This window comes from Coregonus clupeaformis, unplaced genomic scaffold, assembly GCF_020615455.1.
Source record: "Coregonus clupeaformis isolate EN_2021a unplaced genomic scaffold, ASM2061545v1 scaf1340, whole genome shotgun sequence".
NCBI lineage: Eukaryota > Metazoa > Chordata > Actinopteri > Salmoniformes > Salmonidae > Coregonus > Coregonus clupeaformis.
The window spans coordinates 45,073-67,255 of NW_025534794.1; the positions used below are offsets into that span (position 1 = coordinate 45,073).

Consider the following 22,183-nt stretch of genomic DNA (forward strand, 5'->3'; position numbering starts at 1 on the left):
TCATGGAAAGAGCAAGTGTTCTTAATGTTTTGTACACTGTGTATATTCCCAATGCTTTCACCGTAGGGATGGTGCCAGGTTTCCTCCAGATGTGACGCTTGGCATTCAGGCCACAGAGTTCGATCTTGGTTTCATCAGACCAGAGAATCTTGTTTCTCATGGTACGAGAGTCCTTTAGGTGCTTTTCGGCAAACTCCAAGCAGGCTGTCATGTGCCTTTTACTGAGGAGTGGCTTCCGTCTGGCCACCCTACCATAAAGGCCTGATTGGTGGAGTGCTGCAGAGATGGTTGTCCTTCTGGAAGGTTCTCCCATCACCACAGAGGAACTCTAGAGCTCTGTCAGGGTGACCATCGGGTTCTTGGTCACCTCCCTGACCAAGGCCCTTCTTCCCCGTTTGCTCAGTTTGGCCGGGCGGCCAGCTCTAAGAAGACTGTTGGTGGTTCCAAACTTCTTCCATTTAAGAATGATGGAGGCCACTGTGTTTTTGGGGAGCTTCAATGCTGCAGAAATGTTTTGGTGCCCTTCCCTAGATCTGTTCTGTTCTGATAAGAGCGTCTGCTAAATGACTAAAATGTAATGTCCAATCAATTGTGCCTCGACACAATCCTGTCTCTGAGGTATACGGACAATTCCTTCAACCTCATGGCTTGGTTTTTGCTCTGACATGCCCTGTCAACTGTGGGACCTTATATAGACAGGTGTGTGCCTTTCCAAATCATGTCCAATCAATTGAATTTACCACAGGTGGACTCCAATCAAGTTGTAGAAACACCTCAAGGATGATCAATGGAAACCGGATGCACCTGAGCTCAATTTCGAGTCTCAAAGCAAAGGGTCTGAATACTTATGTAAATAAGGTTTCTGTTTTTTATTTTTAATAAATGTGCAAACATTTCGAAAAACCTGTTTTCGCTTTGTCATTATGGGGTATTGTATGTATTGTGTGTAGACTGTCCTTCTGGAAGGTTCTCCCATCTCCACAGAGGAACTCTGGAGCTCTGTCAGAGTGATCATCGGGTTCTTGGTCACCTCCCTGATTGAACAACAAGATTGAACATCTGGAGGAAACCTGGCACCATCCCTACGCTGAAGCACGGTGGTGGCAGCATCATGCTGTGGGGATGTTTTTCAGCGGCAGGGACTGAGAAACTAGTCAGGATCGAGGGAAATATGACGGAGCAAAGTACAGAGATCCTTGATGAAAACTTTCTCCAGAGTGCTCAGGACCTCAGACTGGGGCGAAGGTTCACCTTCCAACAGGACAACGACCCTAAGCACACAGCCAAGACAACGGAGGAGTGGCTTCGGGACAAGTCTCTGAGTGTCCTTGAGTGGCCCAGCCAGAGCCAGACTTGAACCCGATCAAACATCTCTGGAGAGACCTGAAAATAGCTGTGCAGTGACGCTCCCCATCCAACCTGAAAGAGCTTGAGAGGATCTGCAGAGAAGACTGGGAGAAACTCCCCAAATACAGGTGTGCCAAGTTTGTAGCGTCATACCCAAGAAGACTCGAGGCTGTAATCGCTGCCAAAGGTGCTTCAACAAAGTACTGAGTAAAGGGTCTGGAAAAAAAAAAAAACTGTTTTTGCTTTGACATTATGGGATATTGTGTGTAGATTGATGGGGGACAATTTAATCCATTTTAGAATAAGGCTGTAACGTAATAAAATGTGGACAAAGTCAAGGGGTCTGAATACTTTCCGAATGCACTGTAAACGCAACAATTTCAATGATTTTACTGATTTACAGTTCATATAAGGAAATCAGTCAATTGAAATAAATTCATTAGGCCCTAATCTATGGATTTCACATGACTGGGAAGGGGCTCAGCCATGGGTAGGCCCAGCCAATCAGAATGAGTTTTCCCCCACAAAAGGCCTTTACAGACAGAAATACTCCTGTTTCATCAGCTGTCCGGGTGGCTGGTCTCATACCATCCCGCAGGTGAAGAAGCCGAATGTGGAGGTCCTGGGCTGGCGTGGTTGCATGTGGTCTGCGGTTGTGAGGCCGGTTGGATGTACTTCCAAATTCCCTAAAACGACGTTGAGGCGTCTTATGGTAGAGAAATTAACATTAAATTATCTGGCAACAGCTCTGGTGGACATTCCTGCAGTCAGCATGCCAATTGCACGCTCCCTCAAAACTTGAGACATCTGTGGCATTGTGTTGTGTGACAAATCTAGCCATTTAAAGTGGCCTTTTGTCCCCAGCACAAGGTGCACCTGTGTAACAATCATGCTGTTTAATCAGCTTCTTGATATGCCACACCTGTCAGGTGGATGGATTATCTTGGCAAAGGAGAAATGCTCACTAACAGGGATGTAAACAAATTTGTGAACAACATTTGAGAGTAATATGCTTTTTGTGCATATGTGAAATTTCTGGGATCTTTTATTTCAGCTCATGAAACATGGGACCAACACTTTACATGTTGCATGTTTATTTTAGTTCAGTGTATAATAGCGAGGGCATGAAGCTGGTCCGCATGGACACCACCCAGATTGGCAGCCTCTGCCCACAGGTGAGCGCCTCACTGCATTTCCTGGGTCCTGTTCAATACAGAGAAAACGTTTTGAAACTGATTGCTACTGGAGTAATCTGTCAAATAAAACATCTGCCCGTCCCTCTGGTTTCTTTCATATATTTTCTACGTTTTTAGTTTGTTCCTCATGGGGGCTGTCACAGAAAGCTGAACCAACAAGTTAGCCAGCTAACTTTTCAAAACTGCTTGAATTAACGTTGAGAAATTTAGACTCCAAATTGACTTCGACAACAACCATTAACAACTCTTTTTTTGTTTGTTTACCAGAGTCAAGAGATATACGTGGCTGTTTATTAGTTAGCTGGCCACTAATAATCCTTCTTTCTGGAACAGACCCATGGTTTGTCACATCAATCCTTGGTTTAAAATCAACATCAACAACAGGTTCAAGCACGAGTCATAACACAATAGCTACATTGTAGTTTTATTCTTTATCAAATTCATACATTTGTGTTGGCAGCCAGCTACTGCACACAGTACTGAAGGAGGCACTCAATGGATCGTATCCGTCCATCCGTCCTGTGTACCATAACTTCTTCCCATCATTCATCCAACCACTTACAAAAAGACACACAAAGTTGCGTCTGAAAATGGCACCCTACTTATTCCCTATACTGTACTGCTTTTGACCAGGGCCCATAGGGTTTCCCTATAGTAATATATAGGGAGCCATTTTTAGACACACAAAGTAATTGCACAGGTTGATGTACGTTTTAACGCACAATCGTTCTCCCTTTTAACACTGTGGACTCTGGGGGGGGTTCATTGTGACTATAAGGCAGAGTAGGTTAGCTCTGGTCCAGGGTGTTAGTGTGATCGATACATGGCATAGTGGAGGAACGGTGCAGTAATGCCCTGGACCAGAGCTAGTCTTAGGTATAACTTCTGACATAGCCAGAATCGTTGATGGAATGTAAGTTTGTCTTCAAAGTTTTGTTTGCAGCATAGTCTTTTTTTCCTCATCCCTAGATCAATGGAATGTAGCAACAGTTGGGTCGTTCCACGAAATGAGGGCCTTTTGCGTCCCTTTGATATTTTTAAAGTAGGAATTCTACACCAATATTGAATTTTAAAAGCCTGTTATATTCAATGAAGTGCCCTTTAGTAGACCACAGAGAATTCAATAAATCAGATTTTTAAAATATGAATAAAGTGCCAAAATTCAGCATTTTGACATGTCCCTACATGCATCCTCTATAATAATAATAATAATATCCTCTGACTCCTCGATAGATTTCAACCCACTTAATCCTAACATGTCGCAAAGGTTTCACCATCATTGTAAAGCCCTAGTTATTTTGTTGCTTTTACAAAGTCATTTCCAAAGATGATTATTTATTTAAAATGTAAATTAGTGATTCATTTTAAAAAAAAGGTACAAAAAAAAATATGTCCCTCATTTTAAGGCCAACCCTGTTACGGGAACTGAACTTGTTTTAATACGGTGAAACTATTCCTTTTTAAATGTTATAAAAAATAAACATTGAACATCTAATAGTCAAGTCATCATGAAAAAGCAGCTGGTTATACTATTTTTGGTCATTTTCTGTTGTTTTGTGGTGGAAAACTGAGTTGGTTCAGCATAAAACCCGTTATCCATAGATAGACAGGCTAGGAATGTTCACACAATATCTTTTTTTTGTGTGACGCTTGCATTCAATTGCCCTTCCCTGTTGCACATAACAAGGTTCCATTTCCCCCGTCACAAAGGGATTTATTGCGGGGTTTTTTGATGAAATCGTCAACCCTGTTACTTTATTTGGCACTTAAATATAGTAATCTTTGATTTAACCTCGAAGATGGGAAAACATGTTTTTTGATTAAGTTGAACATGTTCTCTTTATGACAAATGTTAAAACACTTCCTCATCTGAAAAGGCACCGAATTGGTGGAACGACCCAGAAATACTTTGGTCCGGTTTCCCCCAGACACAGATTAAGCCTAGTCCCTGACTAAAACTTAACTTTAAAATTGAGATTCTCCACTGAGCATGTATTTTAGCCCCAGGAACTAGGCTTAATCTGTGTCCGGGAAACTGGACCTTTGATTCTTACAGGAGTTGCAGCATTCAACTACTACAGTATAATAAATAAGAACAGTTATGGTAATCATGTTTTAGTGTCATATCTTCAGTCTCTTAAACAGATGTTCCTTCCTTCAGCCCTGTACTCTCTTCCTGAAAGACAGAAACAGAGATACATTACATTTACAACCACACCCAATACATTAAATCAATCAATCAATCAATCAATCAATCAATCATTGATGGACATTACTAAAATACATGACATAACTAGGTGGTCATGAAATTGTCAGCCGGTGATTTGTCAAGCAAATAACTGGTCGGTCTCACGGTAATTGACCATTAATTAACAAACACATTTAGCATCTCCTGGCTTCCACATATAGCCTACAAGCCACCGATGCAGACCTTTGGAACAGCTACATAAAAAAAAAAGTATAATAAATCCATTTAGCCTACACCATTACCATAAATCCATTTTTATTTTAGACAGCTCTAAAGAAACATGATATGAAGAAAATTTTGTATAATTCAGAAGAACAGAATAGATATGCCTATGCCATATTTGCCAAGATTTTCGTAGAATTCCGTGGCATTATTTTATAATATGAAGAATACAACTGAACAAAGCTGAATAATATAGAAAGGATATTTTCTCAAGATGATTTCCGAGGGAGTGGCCACATGCAGCTATTCTGTGTTGAGCGGTTAACAAAGAAAAATATGCTTAATTTAGAGTTATTTATTAAAACTTTACTTGCGATAAACGTAGGGGTATATGTTTTGATTTTTAATACATTCTAAGGCTGCATGATGCAACTCTAATGATGATTTGAATAAAGTCTCATGAAAAGACATGAGCTCTGCTCTGTTTCTTACACAGACTGCACACACACTTGTTAATATCCTCACCAGGCCTCGAATTTCCCAGCGGCATCCCACTTGTGTGGCCGTAATGCCCCCTAAAAAAGATCCATGCCTTTTGCGGCCAAAGTGGGCGTTGTGCCCCTTGGGCTGAATATAATCATTATAATTCCCTTCTCCTGGCTGTGTGCTCCGAAGCACCTCTCACTCACATGGCTCTCTCAGATATCTCAATTCTTATTAGCCAATGCCCGTCACGTGATCGGTTCCTTCTCACGGCGAAGAAGTAGGCTACAATTAATATTCCAAAACAGTCTGGGACAGTTGTGGGATGCGATAGATCCTAAACTAACACAACCACTTGCATCAAAAAACCTTTAAAAAGAAATGAGATTGATGCAACAGATCAGAACTTTTAGCTTAAAATGTTGATAAACTATTAGGCTATTTCTTCACATTATAAGCGCAGCAATGCGCACACGGCAGTAGTGTACAACATTAAGTGCAAATGTTCCAAAATGCAATCAACTAGCGGGAAAACACTCTCCTCAAAAGTGACCGCAAATGTGATTATAATAAAGCATTACATGCATAAAGATGCAATTTTAATGGTGAAAATGATCTTCCCCAAACTCGAAACTCCTTCGCCACCTATGGATGCCAGTTAAGCTCTACACCCCTTGTAAAGCGGACTAATGGTGCTTCATTTAAAGAAGTTATTTGGCCACTTTAGTTGTGATACAAACCTTATCAAAACATATAGGCCTATGGGCTAGGCTACATGAGGTGTGAGACTATGGATTTGAAAAAGTCGCCCCCCAAAGAAAAAAAGCCATGCACTGTTTCTCGCCTTACTGCACATGCTGGGCATCATACAAGTGAGAGGCTAATAGCCACCCATCAGACTATTCTTGATTTAATGTTGTCTTTACATATGCTAAATAATATATGTGCGGAATTAGTTTTGATTTAGAATGGACCATTATCATGCACCTGTCTCAGAACAGGGACATGAAAAAAATTAAGATAAAAAAAAAGTAATCTACGCACTTAAATAGAGAAGGGAGGACACTATTCCCGTGGTTCATTTTCATGCCAGACAGGTAGGCTATACTCCGGTTGTAAAGTGAAGCAATGTGCTTTAATATTAGGAAAGTTGATACATAAATATAGGCCTAGAAAGCTGATGGGATCCTCCTCTTTTTAATAGTGGCCATCAAAACTCTGTTCTCTCACGCAATTGCACAGCCTATAGAAATGTTGCGCAACATGACAGGTGGGCGGCAGGTAGCTTAGTGGTTAAGAGCGTTGTGCCAGTAACCGAAAGGTCGCTGGTTCTAATCCCCGAGCCGACTAGGTGAAAAATCTGTCGATGTGCCCTTAAGCAAGGCACTTAACCCTAATTGCTCATGTAAGTCGCTCTGGATAAGAGCGTCTGCTAAATGACTAAAATATAAATGTAAACATGGGCTCTCATGAAGTGTTTGATTAGATGTTCGAAAACATTTGCATTGATGTCAGAGTGATTAGAGGAACAATAGAGTGCTGAGTACCAGGCAGTTAGCAAGTTTGGTAGGCTACTAATGACCATCAGCAGCATCAGAGCTCGGAGAAGCCTAGTTACCGTCACATGGGATTTGACTGCGGTCATGGCGGTAAAACAAAAACCAGCATTACTGTAGTCATTCAGGCGAAGGTATTCCACTAAGCAGTTTACTCAAGAGTGACTTTCAGTACAGCAAGTGCTTATTTTAGTATCTGTATGTGATCCCTACGGGAATTGAACCCACAACCCTCGGTGTAATGTATTGTAATAGCCACCTTGGCCTCATCAGAGAGGTCCTGTAGAGTGTTGTGGTTATCCCACTCTCTGGGAAGCTGCTCCTGAGCGAACTTTAAGGAGCAGCTGGAGTTTGGGTGGCTGCTTGGCCCAGGTCTTTGGTTAGTTTCCACTCAGCCTTCTGACCTCACAACAGCATCAGCACTGACCTGGGCCTGTATTCATAAAGCTTCTCGGAGTAGGAGTGCTCGTCTAGGATCAGTTTTGCCTTTTAGATCATTGAATGGACATTACATCATAGATCAGCACTACTACTCAAAAAAAAAAAAACCCGCTTTCTAGGGAGTTTTTCCCTAGCCACCGTGCTTCTACATCTGCATTGCTTGCTGTTTGGGGTTTTAGGCTGGGTTTCTGTATAGCACTTTGTGACATCTGCTGATGTAAAAAGGGCTTTAAATACATTTGATTGATTGATTGATTGATTGATGAATACGGGCCCTGGTCCATGTTCAGTAGGTAAACGTTGTCCAACGTTGCAGGGTTAGCGTTAGAAATAGCATGATGTTTTTAATTCTACATGTCAGGAGAGGCAGGTTTGTTCTACATAACATATTTCTATCTGAAAGTTCCACAACATTCTGCTGAACGTGGCCCACGGTCACGTACCTTTAGCTGGGTTACGTCCTCTGTGTCGGCCTGTGGGGAGTCTCCTGCCTCTTTCAGCATGTCCAGCTGGGCCTGGAGTTCTACAACGGTCTTCTGAGCCTGGGAGGACAAGATCAAGTCAGACACAAAATACAAAAAATGTCAGTCGGATAAAGTCACAGAGACAAGTCACTGTCCAACTAAGCAGTTGTTTTTTTTGTTAGCCAATGTCCAAGTTCTGCCTTCTTCCGATTGGCTGTTGCGCGTACCTGTTCAAACTCGTCTGTGGTCTGACTCAACTGGGTCTGGACCTTGAGATGCACAAAACATAGTATTAGGATATGATGCATCACACACACACACACACACACACACACACACACACACACACACACACACACACACACACACACACACACACACACACACAGGCAGAAGATGAAGAACTGGACGAACACTGTAGATGCGTCCCCCATCGCCACAGACACAGATAGATAAAAGCTTGTCGTGTTTGACTAAAAGCAATGACTTGCACACCCACGCAGACACCCACACACACCACCCCTGTGCCATGTCAGTGCATCACTCCACACCACGCAAGAAGCAGAGTCATTTCAAAAACAAACCGTACGGCTCTTCAGTGAAAAACCCAAATCAGTGGAAAACTGAACCCAAGGAGTGAGTGATCATGCTAAGAATAGAGTGAGCCAGGCTGTGGTTAGGGCAGCTGAGAGTCAACACACCGGGTGGTTAAACAGCTGCTGCGTATGGAGAGAACTGGACAGACTGGACACACTGCCTTTAATAATACATTCATAATAACGCCGCCAAAGTCAAGACACTGGGGCGTCAACATTCTTGAGCTAAGGACACACAATCCGAGTTGACAGTGACACACCCAAGCCCGAAGCATAGGCATTCCTATGTTGCTATAGACTGCTCTTGTTTTTTTTATTGCTCTAATGGTTTTACCCAATCAAAATGTGTCAGTAAAGAACAGTGGGCTTTTTCTATTGGTCAAATGGATCACTGCACATATTAGAGCTGTATAGGTTCATGACATCACTCCATTATGAATTATATATATATATATATATTCCTAGGCAATGGTTAACCTGGAGCTATAGTACTAGTGGCCAATGGCATAAACTAGGGATATCAACGGTTAACCGGTTAGCTGCCGAAAATATACTGAACAAAACTAAATGCAACAATTTCAAAGATTTGACTGAGTTACAGTTCATATAAGGAAATCAGTCAATTGAAATAAATAAATTAGGCCCTAATCTATGGATTTCATATGACTGGGAATACAAATATGCGTCTGTTGGTCACAGATACCTTTAAAAAAAAGTAGGGACGTGGATCAGAAAACCAGTCAGTATCTGGTGTGACCATTTGCCTCATGTAGCGCGACACATCTCCTTTGCATAGAGTTGATCAGGCTGTTGATTGTGACCCACTCCTCTTCAATAGCTGTACGAAGTTCCTGGATAGTGGCAGGAAATGGAACACGCTGTCGTACACGTCGATCCAGAGCATACCAAACATGCTCAATGGAAGAACTGGGACATGTTCAGCTTCCAGGAATTGTGTACAGATCCTTGCGACATGGGGCCGTGCATTATCATGCTGAAACATTAGATGGCGGTGGATGAATGGTGCGACAATGGGCCTCAGGATCTCGTCACGGTATCTCTGTGTATTAAAATTGCCATCGATAAAATGCAATTGTGTTCATTGTCCGTAGCTTATGCCTGCCCATACCATAACCCCACCATGGGGCACTCTGTTCACAACGTTGACATCAGCAAACTGCTCGCCCACACAACGCCATACACATGGTCTGCGGTTGTGAGGCCGGTTGGACGTACTGCCAAATTCTCTAAAAACGACGTTGGAGGCGGTTTATGGTAGATAAATTAACATTAAATTATCTGGCATTCCTGCAGTCAACATGCCAATTGCACGCTTCCGCAAAACTTGAGACATCTGTGGCCTTGTGTTGAGTGACAAAACTGCACATTTTAGAGTGGCCTTTTATTGTCCCCAGCACAAGGTGCACCTGTGTAATGATCATGCTGTTTAATCAGCTTCTTGATATGCCACACTTGTCAGGTGGATGGATTATCTTGCCAAAGGAGAAATGCTCACTAACAGGGACGTAAACAAATTTGAAATAAGCTTTTTATTTCAGCTCATGAAACATGGGACCAACACATTACATGTTGCGTTTATATTTTTTGTTCAGTGTACATTTGACCGGTCATGCTTATCGGTCTATAGGTTAATTTGCATAATTTAGTGGAATTAAATTGGCACGTGTATTCGTTAGTTCGTCATATATATACAGTGGGGAAAAAAAGTATTTAGTCAGCCACCAATTGTGCAAGTTCTCCCACTTAAAAAGATGAGGCCTGTAATTTTCATCATAAGTACACGTAAACTATGACAGACAAATTGAGAAAAAAAATCCTGAAAATCACATTGTTGGATTTTTAATGAATTTATTTGCAAATTATGGTGGAAAATAAGAATTTGGTCACCTACAAACAAGCAAGATTTCTGGCTCTCACAGACCTGTAACTTCTTCTTTAAGAGGCTCCTCTGTCCTCCACTCGTTACCTGTATTAATGGCACCTGTTTGAACTTGTTATCAGTATAAAAGACACCTGTCCACAGCCTCAAACAGTCACACTCCAAACTCCACACTCCAAACACACTGCCCGGGCAACGAAGGAGTGGCTTCGTAAGAAGCATTTCAAGGTCCTGGAGTGGCCTAGCCAGTCTCCAGATCTCAACCCCATAGAAAATCTTTGGAGGGAGTTGAAAGTCCGTGTTGGCCAGCGACAGCCCCAAAACATCACTGTTCTAGAGGAGATCTGCATGGAGGAATGGGCCAAAATACCAGCAACAGTGTGTGAAAACCTTGTGAAGACTTACAGAAAACGTTTGACCTGTGTCATTGCCAACAAAGGGTATATAACAAAGTATTGAGAAACTTTTGTTATTGACCAAATACTTATTTTCCACCATAAATTGCAAATAAATTCATTAAAAATCCTACAATGTGATTTTCTGGATTTTTTTCCCCTCATTTTGTCTGTCATAGTTGACGTGTACCTATGATGAAAATTACAGGCCTCTCTCATCTGTTTAAGTGGGAGAACTTGCACAATTGGTGGCTAACTAAATACTTTTTTTCCCCACTGTGTATATATATATCTATATCTCACACACAGCATACAGAGCGTTATTCAGCTCTGGTTGCTCCAACAGCTGGTTGCTGCTGGAGCAAAACGTCTTCTTATAAGCCCAGTCATTGCGCAACAATTCTAAATGCAATCGCGTGTTAAAAACAGAGTTTTGATGGCCAAGATAAAAATAAAAAGGAGGATCTATTTTTATATTTCAACTCCTAATTGAAGCACATCCTCCATTCACCAATTTTAGTGGATGAGAATATGGTATGCAGGCTATCAGCGAGTCACCCACCACCTTGCAATCTGAGCTGGAGGCAGTGTGCATTTTGAAAAACATTGTTTGAAACATGGGAGGTTTTACTACATATGATGAGGAATGTCTTAACTTGCGTCGAAGTAGCCTAGCCAAAATCAGACCATAGAAACGTGGATGCAATTATTTTAATTTTATAAAGACTCATATGCCATTGAAACAAGCATTTATCTCCTGTTCGATTGGTTTTCATATCAACTTTCTTTCGTTGTCCAGAAGCCAAAAAGGCCCAATCCTAGTCATTAGCAACCCATCCTAGTTGTTGCATCTTTAGGTTTCCCCTCTAAGCTTTTAACTGAGATGTATCTCCATCACATGAAACCACTAACATCAGGTGTTTTTTTAATAACAGTATTTTCCCGCAAATTGCCGTTTTTTGGGAGGGTGGCTGCTTCATTACAGTGGTTGTTTAATAATATAGCCTTTGGCTGTGAGACAATCGGCTTGCTATTCCTTCCTAATTAGAATGTGCTGAGGACTATATTATGGAGTGGTGGTGACCATTAGGGACCAGTTTCCAGTTCCCTCCAATAGAGTAGACCGGCAGTGAAGGATTGCCCCATGACCTATAACCTTCGATGCACCCTGACCTCAGGCTCTGATTGGCCATTCTGTGCCCCGGCCTCAGGGACCGCCTTCTGGCTCTGAGCGCGCTCCATCGCCTCGTTCAGCTGACCTCTGACCTGGAACAGGAAGCTCCAGGGGTTAGAGACAAGAGGGAGAGAATTGGAATACACAAACTCATACACACACACACACTAAGTTGACCTCAACTCATTGATGTTCCGGTCAGGACCACAGGAGACAGACACACACACTTACCATAGCCAGCTCTTCCCTGTGCGTCTGGGCCTGCGTCTGGGCTGACTCCAGCTGGCTCTGAGACTCTGACAGCAGCTGCTTCAACTGGAGAACACACGGACTCAATAATGTACTACATTCTGTGGTCACTCACTCTACCAGCAATGTGATTTAGTGAGACAGAGCAAAAAAACAGCTGGTGATATGGGATGATGTCTTTACTAGTCGGTGTACCGGAGTCATTTCCTCTGACTGTTTCTACTACATGTATAACTAGTGTACCTATGGTCTATGAATATTGATGTGTATAACTAGTGTACCTATGGTCTATGAATATTGATGTGTATAAATAGTGCACCTATGGTCTATGAATATTGGTGTTTAAATAGTGTACCTATGGTCTATGAATATTGATGTGTATAAATAGTGTACCTATGGTCTATGAATATTGATGTGTAGTGTATCCATTTATGGTCTGTATAATAATAATCGTAATTTGGTGGGTGCTTATATTTGTCCCATTTCACCCATTATACACACACGCGTGTGAATTGGAAATGTGTTTTTTGCTTATCCCAACTCCCAGAGACACCCCCGGAGAGTGGGTTCACGGTCAGGGTCTGTCATCATCAACGGCGATCCTGGAGCAATTAGGGTTAAGCGCCTTGCTCAAAAGGCACATCGACATAATTTACACCTTGTCGGCTCGGGACTTGGACTAGCGCTAACTGCTAGGCTAGCTGCCGCCCTTAACGGATGTAGATGTGTACCTGAGACATTTCCTCCTCTGTCGGGGCGGTCTCGGACTGTTTCTCCAACTGGGCTTCCAACAGCATCACCTGCTCCTTCAGCTGCAGAGAGAGGGAGGAGTCCATTACTAAAACCTCCATCAGACAGAACCAGTCAGTCACTACACACCTACTGGACCGGATATTAAAACATTACACGGAGCATCATGATAAACCCCTTCAGGTGGAAATTAATTAACATATTTTTTTTTTTTTACATTGATGTATTTATTATACCTGTTCTATGCTTTGGTTTTCTGCCTTCAAGCTCTCTGCAGTCTCCTTCAGAGTGTGCACTTGTTCCAGAGCCTAGTGTGAGTAGAGAAGGAGTGGTTTAGAACAGACCCACAGACAGCACAATATCACAAGCATTACAGAGGAAAGGGACACAACACTGCTTCTTCACCTTCTTCAACTGGTCCTCAGAGTCGGCCATCTTGGATTTCCACACCAGCTCCTCCTCCTCAACACTCTTCTGAAGGTCCTTCAGCATTCCTTCCTGTGGAGGGAGACAGATCCATGACATGTAGACCACGACTCGCTCTCTCGCCCGCTCACAGAGAGAGAGTTTTGTTTCACATCTTTATAGGTGTTGGGTGATAAATTCAGCAGATTTATTCCCCATCCACACCTCTGGCTCGCTCTCTCTCTCTCACTCACTCAAACACGCTATTGTCTTTTGTAGTAAAAAGGCTGTAGGCCAAATGTTAAGTTCATTTAGAGATTCAGGTGATGGTTGACCAATTGGGCATGTTGTATTAGTGCAAGTCTTCACCGTTTCAGCCAGGACTGTCCTGTACTGGTCACACTCTGCCTGCAGTGTCCCGTGGCTGTCCTCGGTCTCCTTCAGTTTCTCCAACAGCTCCTGGAATCAAAACCCCACAGACAGAACCAATAAGAATGTCCATTACATTTGATAAACATTTTATATTTGTCTTTACCTGTAAAAACCAGAAACTATACAGACTGCATTAAAACACTGTTAACATACTATACAGACTGCATTAAAACACTGTTAACATCCTATACAGACTGCATTAAAACACTGTTAACATACTATACAGACTGCATTAAAAACACTGTTAACATACTATACAGACTGCATTAAAACACTGTTAACATACTATACAGACTGCATTAAAACACTGTTAACATACTATAGAGACTGCATTAAAACACTGTTAACATACTATAGAGACTGCATTAAAACACTGTTAACATCCTATACAGACTGCATTAAAACCCTGTTAACATACTATACAGACTGCATTAAAACACTGTTAACATACTATAGAGACTGCATTAAAACACTGTTAACATCCTATACAGACTGCATTAAAAACACTGTTAACATACTATACAGACTGCATTAAAAACACTGTTAACATACTATACAGACTGCATTAAAACACTGTTAACATACTATACAGACTGCATTAAAACACTGTTAACATCCTATACAGACTGCATTAAAACACTGTTAACATCCTATACAGACTGCATTAAAACACTGTTAACATACTATACAGACTGCATTAAAACACTGTTAACATCCTATACAGACTGCATTAAAACACTGTTAACATACTATACAGACTGCATTAAAACACTGTTAACATACTATACAGACTGCATTAAACACTGTTAACATCCTATACAGACTGCATTAAAACACTGTTAACATACTATACAGACTGCATTAAAACACTGTTAACATCCTATACAGACTGCATTAAAACACTGTTAACATCCTATACAGACTGCATTAAAACACTGTTAACATACTATACAGACTGCATTAAAACACTGTTAACATCCTATACAGACTGCATTAAAACACTGTTAACATCCTATACAGACTGCATTAAAACACTGTTAACATACTATACAGACTGCATTAAAACACTGTTAACATCCTATACAGACTGCATTAAAACACTGTTAACATCCTATACAGACTGCATTAAAACACTGTTAACATACTATACAGACTGCATTAAAACACTGTTAACATCCTATACAGACTGCATTAAAACACTGTTAACATCCTATACAGACTGCATTAAAACACTGTTAACATACTATACAGACTGCATTAAAACACTGTTAACATCCTATACAGACTGCATTAAAACACTGTTAACATCCTATACAGACTGCATTAAAACACTGTTAACATCCTATACAGACTGCATTAAAACACTGTTAACATCCTATACAGACTGCATTAAAACACTGTTAACATCCTATACAGACTGCATTAAAACACTTAACATCCTATACAGACTGCATTAAAACACTGTTAACATCCTATACAGACTGCATTAAAACACTGTTAACATCCTATACAGACTGCATTAAAACACACTGTTAACATACTATACAGACTGCATTACAGGGAGGAGTCCATTACTAAAGCCTCCATCAGACAGTACCAGTCTGTCACCACACACCCACTGGACGGGATATTAAAACATTACACGGAGCATCATGATAAACCCCTTCAGGTGGAAATTAATTAACACATTTATTTATTTTTTACATTGATGTATTTATTATACCTGTTCTATGCTTTGGTTTTCTGCCTTCAAGCTCTCTGCAGTCTCCTCCAGAGTGTGCACTTGTTCCAGGGCCTAGTGTGAGTAGAGAAGGAGTGGTTTAGAACAGACCCACAGACAGCACAATATCACAAGCATTACAGAGGAAAGGGACACAACACTGCTTCTTCACCTTCTTCAACTGGTCCTCAGAGTCGGCCATCTTGGATTTCCACACCAGCTCCTCCTCCTCAACACTCTTCTGAAGGTCCTTCAGCATTCCTTCCTGTGGAGGGAGACAGATCCATGACATGTAGACCACGACTCGCTCTCTCGCCCGCTCACACTTGTTTTTATGCAAGAAGAGAGTTTTGTTTCACGTCTTTATAGATGCAGGTGTTGGGTGATAAATTCAGCAGATTTATTCCCCATCCACACCTCTGTCTCTCTCTCTCTCTCTCTCACTCACTCAAACACGCTATTGTCTTTTGTAGTAAAAAGGCTGTAGGCCAAATGTTAAGTTTATTTAGAGATGCAGGTGATGGTTGACCAATTGGGCATGTTGTATTAGTGCAAGTCGTCACCGTTTCAGCCAGGACTGTCCTGTACTGGTCACACTCCGCCTGCAGTGTCCCGTGGCTGTCCTCGGTCTCCTTCAGTTTCTCCAACAGCTCCTGGAATCAAAACCCCACAGACCGAACCAATAAGAATGTCCATTACATTTGATTAAAATGTTATATTTGTCTTTGATGCCCTGGCTTACAGGTAAAGGGTAAAAACCAGAACCTATACAGACTGCATTAAAACACTGTTAACATACTATACAGACTGCATTAAAACACTGTTAACATACTATACAGACTGCATTAAAACACTGTTAACATACTATACAGACTGCATTAAAACACTGTTAACATACTATACAGACTGCATTAAAAACACTGTTAACATACTATACAGACTGCATAACCATGACTTCTGTCAGACCAGACCAATCAATAATCAATTATCATTATTATGGCTCAGTCTTAACGGCAGCTCTGTGCTCAGCTGGGACTGAGCGAGAGTCTCCTGTACCTTCTGTGATTGGTCCCTGGCTTCCCTTAGCGCCTCCTGTAGTGACGTCATCATAGCTTCCCTCTCTGCCAGACTAACGGAGAACCAAGGGAAAGAAACAGTTTACTTTTTATACAGAAGAGCCAAAAGCCCATATAACTTTTATCCCCTTCATTTGTTTTGGTTTACTGTAAAGTGTGTTGTGATTTTTTAAAATACACTTTAAATACAGTTTGATTTGAATTTCAAAACGCCGATGACCAAGTTTCCATGTACCTGGTTTGTAGCGCAGCCAGTTCTGCTGTGTTGTCAGACTGCTGAAACCAAAACAGATCGTTCACTAATACAGATCATGTTGATAGACAAGCAGGGTAACTATATCAAATCACATGGATTAATAAAGACCTTTTTACATCAGTAGATGTCACAAAGTGCTATACAGTAACCCAGCCTAAAACCCCAAACAGCAAGCAATGCAGATGTAGAAGCACGGTGGCTAGGGAAAAGGCAGATCTAGCCTGGTCCCAGATCTGTTTGTGCCGTCTTGCCAACTCCTATGGTCATTGTCACACCAAACGCCCATAGGAGTTGGCTGTACAGCACAAACAGGCCTGGGACCAGGCTAAGGTGACTGTAGGAGAAGAATGGGGAACTTACAGTGGTGCTGCTCTGGGCCTGTTCAGATTTTTCTTTGAGTTCCTTCCCTTCCGCTTCTAGCGATGCTTCCTGGCTCTCGCTCTTCTCCAGACTGGAAGGAAGAGCACATGGTTAACCAGTGTTAGACAATGTCGTGTTGTAATACAGCTGTATTGAACTGATTGTTTTTTGTGGAGTTGAGCACAAGGCATAGGACTAGAACTGACAGTCCTATTCAAGTCAATGTTCTGTCCCCTAGTAAATCTATTTCTCTGGAACAAGTCAATGTTCTGTCCCCTAGTAAATCTATTTCTCTGGAACAAGTCAATGTTCTGTCCCCAATTAAATCTATTTCTCTGGAACATGACAATGTTCTGTCCTCTAGTAAATATATTTCTCTGGAACAAGGCATCAATAAAATCATAACATACCCGTTGCGTAGCTGTTTAGTCTCTCCTGAGACATCAGCCTGGTAAAAAAGGAGTTTCAACATTAAGATTACTTTATTGGTCTGCTTTATCCCAACCCCTCTGAAAGACACACACACACACACACACACACACACACACACACACACACACACACACACACACACACACACACACACGTATGTATATATACACACACAGGTTGGAGCAGGGGACTGCCACACTGGGCGCCGTGGAGTAGTTGTTGTGGGGGGGTAAAGTGCCTTGCTCAAGGGCATAATGGCAGGCAATGGCATCTAGGATTTGATATCAGCAACCCTTCGGTTGCCAGCTCACATCCATCCAGATATTTTTCGCAGACCAATGTTTTTCGAACTGGCAACCTTCTGGTTGCTGGCTCACCCCTCTAGCCACTGGACTACATGCCGCCCCAAGTTAACCACGAGAACATGTCAATATTCATCATGGAAAAACTGTCGTTTAAATATAGAAACGTACCGCTTTTAGTTCGATGAAACTTGGGGGAGCTACGGGAGAGTTTAGTAGTTGTTCCATCTCTTCTCTAAGCTGCTTCAGTTCTTCCTGAAGTGATGCCACCAGGCTTCTGTCCTCACTAAAATAAAATAAAAAAGATACATACGAGAATGTTCAGGTACATAATAGCCAGAATTAAACAAAGCTGGGGACTGATTCAAATGGATGATATATACACAGATGGAGGTGGACTAGGCGTACCAGTTAGGATCCTGCTCAGTCTCAGTTGTAGTGATCTCCTGTCGCGACAGAGTGAGAAGATCATTAGAAAGATCAAATCTATGGTTTTCTCAATACCCTTCTTTGGAAACAAGAGGTCTCTTCCCAATGGACACAATTCTGCCTAGACATGTCTAAATAATATTTTTTATCAGCTAGGAAATCAATAGAGAAATAACTGATTCAGTTAGTGAATGAATACAGAAATAACCGATTCAGTTAGTGAATTAATACAGAAATAACCGATTCAGTTAGTGAATCAATACAGAAATAACCGATTCAGTTAGTGAATTAATACAGAAATAACCGATTCAGTTAGTGAATTAATACAGAAATAACCGATTCAGTTAGTGAATTAATACAGAAATAACCGATTCAGTTAGTGAATCAATAGAAAAATAACTGATTCAGCTAGCCATGGACCATGGCCTTCCCACTAGCAAAGTGACAACAGAACAGAGATTTTGTCTCAGAGTTGAGATACTTACGGCAGTTATAGCTGCCTCCTGTTTCATTTCTTTGAGCTGCTTCAGCTCCTCTTGGAGTGACGCCAGCTGAATGTCTCGGTCTTGAAGACTGGAAGAGAAAATGATTGGCGTTGTTGAGAAAATATCAACTCTACATCTATATAGAGAGAATTATGAGGGACAGATCAGAAGGTACCTCATCTTTAGCCGTTCCAACTCAGTGGAGTTTTCCTACAAAACATAAACAAACATCAATTCAGACATCCTTAGAAATCGACCCAAAAGAACAGTCAATAACATAGTTTCCACCACTACACCATCTCGGGACAAGCCCATGCTAACTAGCACCAGAGAGGTTTGGAAACAGATACTCAACTTGTGATTGATTACCTCCTGCAAATACTTTGTGAACAAATTTGCCACTCTCCCATTGACGGTGCTCTGAGTCTTCATCCTGGGTGTTTACAGGAAGTAATCGCATGTCGAGTCTCTGGGTTTTAAACCTCTCTGGCACTACTAAGCACTGGCTCGCGCAGGTCTAGGCTCCTACCCGCCCCATAATATCATATAATCTAATCTAATCTGATAACTCACCTCCATGTCCTCATTAACATCATATCATGTAATAACTCACCTCCATTTCCTCATTAATATCATCTGATCTGATAACCCACCTCCATGTCCTCATTAATATCATCTGATCTGATAACCCACCTCCATGTCCTCATTAATATCATCTGATCTGATAACCCACCTCCATGTCCTCATTAAAATATCATCTGATCTGATAACCCACCTCCATGTCCTCATTAAAATATCATCTGATCTGATAACTCACCTCCATGTCCTCATTAACATAATATAATCTGATAACTCACCTCCATGTCCTCATTCTCCTCTCTGTTGTGGCTGGCCTCTAGAAGTACATTAATGGATCCCACCTGGTCCTCCAGTTGTCCCTTCTCCAGCTCTGTCTGCTCCAGCTGGGCTGCGAGGGCCTCCACCTGGGCACTACGCTCCTTCAGATCAGCCTCTACACTGCCCAGGTGGACCTGGAGGTCTGGAGGGATAGCAGACAGCACTACAAACTATCAGCATTGTTTAATCAGTAGTCAAAAGTCCTTATTCACCTGCAATTTTAAAGAATAAAATAACGTAGGTTAAATTTGTCAGTGAAAAATAACGTGATTATACGTACTCTGATTTGTTCTGTTGGTCGGTTTATCAATCATCCAAGTACATTTTTAAAAGGTTGAACTTGAGGAAAGTTTCAGCACGAGTTTACATGGACTTCAAAACGGAGGACTTTCACTTCATGCCCCGTCAGCTCACTGGAATTCCAAGAAACATGGCCGAAACGTGAATAATGTTTTACCTGAGAGGGTTGTAGCGTCCTGCTGGGCTTTCTCCAGGGTGCTCTGAGAACTCCTCAACTCCTCACTGACTTCCTCCAGCCTCCTCTGCAACATCTGCTCACTCTCAGCATGACTGGCCTGATAGACAGATAGATAGTATTCTGTGATACTGCAGTGTGACAGCATGCTCAGGGCAAGTTATGACATTCATCCATCCACAATATGCCATTTAGCAGAATATTTTTATCCAAAAGCAACTTATAGTCGTCATGTGTGCATACATTTTTACATATGGGTGGTCCCGGCGGGAATCGAAGGCACGACCCTTGGCGTTGCCAATCTGTACCGGCTGAGCCTCTATTTGTTATGGTCTCGCTATCTGCATGGCTGGCATGATTATGGAAGCAGGGGGCACTGTTACTCACCACCAGAGGGCAGCAGAGGATAAATACAATTTCTCTACTACATTATCCAGCTACAGAGTTAGTATGAACTATAAAACTGAGGAGTGAGACAGAGCAACACAGACGCTAACCACACTGCTCGCGTTACGTGCGCGAGCGTTGCAACATAAATGTACACATACGTCATTCAAATTATTTCATCCAAACTGCGCGCGTCAACGATCATCTGCGTAGCCAGGCCCTAAAATAGAACTTGGTTCCATTCGTGACACTTGACGCGCTGCAAGTCCCGCCTCTCCCATCTCCTCATTGGTTTTTAGTAACATATACCCACGTGGGTGATTGAAAGATGAACTGCGGTCCACACTCCAGTCCAGTTGGTGGTGGTAATGCACCTTAAAGTTGGTTGCCAACCGCCATATATATTATGTCCAAAGAAGAAGACTGAAGGCGGAGAGATTACTAGAAATTAACTAGGTTTACCCTTTTACCTGTGGATTAATTGTCGGAGTAGAGGACCTTGTGCATTTCGGGTAATATAACAACCCAATGTTTATATCCCAGGACAAATTAGCTAGCAACAGCAAGCTAGCTAGCTACATTTCCATGAATGTTTAATGCGTTTCGACCGGTCCCCAAGTTAATATAGTTGGTTCAGAGTTGGTTTTGATATTTCAACCTGCGTGTCCTGATCGCGTCTGGGGCAGATGGACAAAATCAACATGCTTGCGATGGCGGACGCAGTCGGCGTGTAACGATACTGACACAGCGTAAAGAGCCTGGGACGTCTACATTCACTAATAGGCACTTTTATTACATTCGGATGATAAACTTCAGGACTGGTCCAGGAAGAGGTCATAGTTAAAATGATTAAACAACATGTGGTCCTCTGTAGCTCAGCTGGTAGAGCACGGCGCTTGTAACGCCAAGGTAGTGGGTTCGATCCCCGGGACCACCCATACACAAAAATGTATGCACGCATGACTGTAAGTCGCTTTGGATAAAAGCGTCTGCTAAATGGCATATTATATTATTATTATTATTATTATAACATGAAGTCTTCACTATCAGGAAGTAAAGGACCGACTCACTCCCCACATTCCATGATAACACACACAAAACAGCATTCCATTAGAATGTAGCTAACGTACTAAAAACACAGCTGGGTGTGCTAGCATTTTAAACACTGTGCAGGGCAGGAAGGTGCAAATGTCAAGAATGGAGCCAAGAACTAACCCTGCTGTATGAGTCTAGTAATAGTATTAGTCGTATTCGCCGCAGTAGTGGCAGTCTTCGCAGTAGTAGTAGTCATAGTAGCCGTAGTAACAGTAGTAGTAGTAGCCGTAGTAACAGTAGTAGTAGCCGTAGTAACAGTAGTAGTAGCCGTAGTAACAGTAGTAGTAGTAGTATCAGTCATAGTAGATTCCATATAGCAAACAGTCTGATGTACAGTATACAGTCAGTTCCACTAGATGACGGCCATTTTGCAGACAGCTTATGCAGAATGGAGTCCTGCTTTGCTTGGGCACGTAGCACACATTCCATCTGGTGCTGAGAGAGAAAAGCATTTCCCTTACAGCCAGCAGC

General features: G+C 41.9%; 1 protein-coding gene across 1 annotated transcript in view; it reads right to left on the minus strand.

Annotated features, from left to right (window-relative positions):
* Nucleotides 1–3,692: 3,692 nt before the first annotated feature.
* The window catches only part of LOC121547881 (ribosome-binding protein 1-like), a 34,914-nt gene continuing 16,423 nt past the window's right edge, over nt 3,693–22,183 (minus strand). The window contains exons 10-31 of the mRNA XM_045218063.1: nt 20,213–20,330; nt 19,716–19,897; nt 19,034–19,068; nt 18,859–18,946; nt 18,353–18,390; nt 18,116–18,230; nt 17,621–17,658; nt 17,211–17,301; nt 16,830–16,870; nt 16,575–16,647; nt 16,082–16,171; nt 15,691–15,783; nt 15,522–15,593; nt 13,736–13,825; nt 13,367–13,459; nt 13,198–13,269; nt 12,943–13,023; nt 12,194–12,277; nt 11,962–12,054; nt 8,125–8,166; nt 7,877–7,975; nt 3,693–4,719 (exon numbers count right to left, since the gene is read on the minus strand). Of these exons, the coding sequence (XP_045073998.1) occupies nt 4,681–4,719; nt 7,877–7,975; nt 8,125–8,166; nt 11,962–12,054; nt 12,194–12,277; nt 12,943–13,023; nt 13,198–13,269; nt 13,367–13,459; nt 13,736–13,825; nt 15,522–15,593; nt 15,691–15,783; nt 16,082–16,171; nt 16,575–16,647; nt 16,830–16,870; nt 17,211–17,301; nt 17,621–17,658; nt 18,116–18,230; nt 18,353–18,390; nt 18,859–18,946; nt 19,034–19,068; nt 19,716–19,897; nt 20,213–20,330 (1,767 nt within the window). The 3' untranslated portion in view covers nt 3,693–4,680. The remainder of the gene's footprint in view (nt 4,720–7,876; nt 7,976–8,124; nt 8,167–11,961; nt 12,055–12,193; nt 12,278–12,942; nt 13,024–13,197; nt 13,270–13,366; nt 13,460–13,735; nt 13,826–15,521; nt 15,594–15,690; nt 15,784–16,081; nt 16,172–16,574; nt 16,648–16,829; nt 16,871–17,210; nt 17,302–17,620; nt 17,659–18,115; nt 18,231–18,352; nt 18,391–18,858; nt 18,947–19,033; nt 19,069–19,715; nt 19,898–20,212; nt 20,331–22,183) is intronic.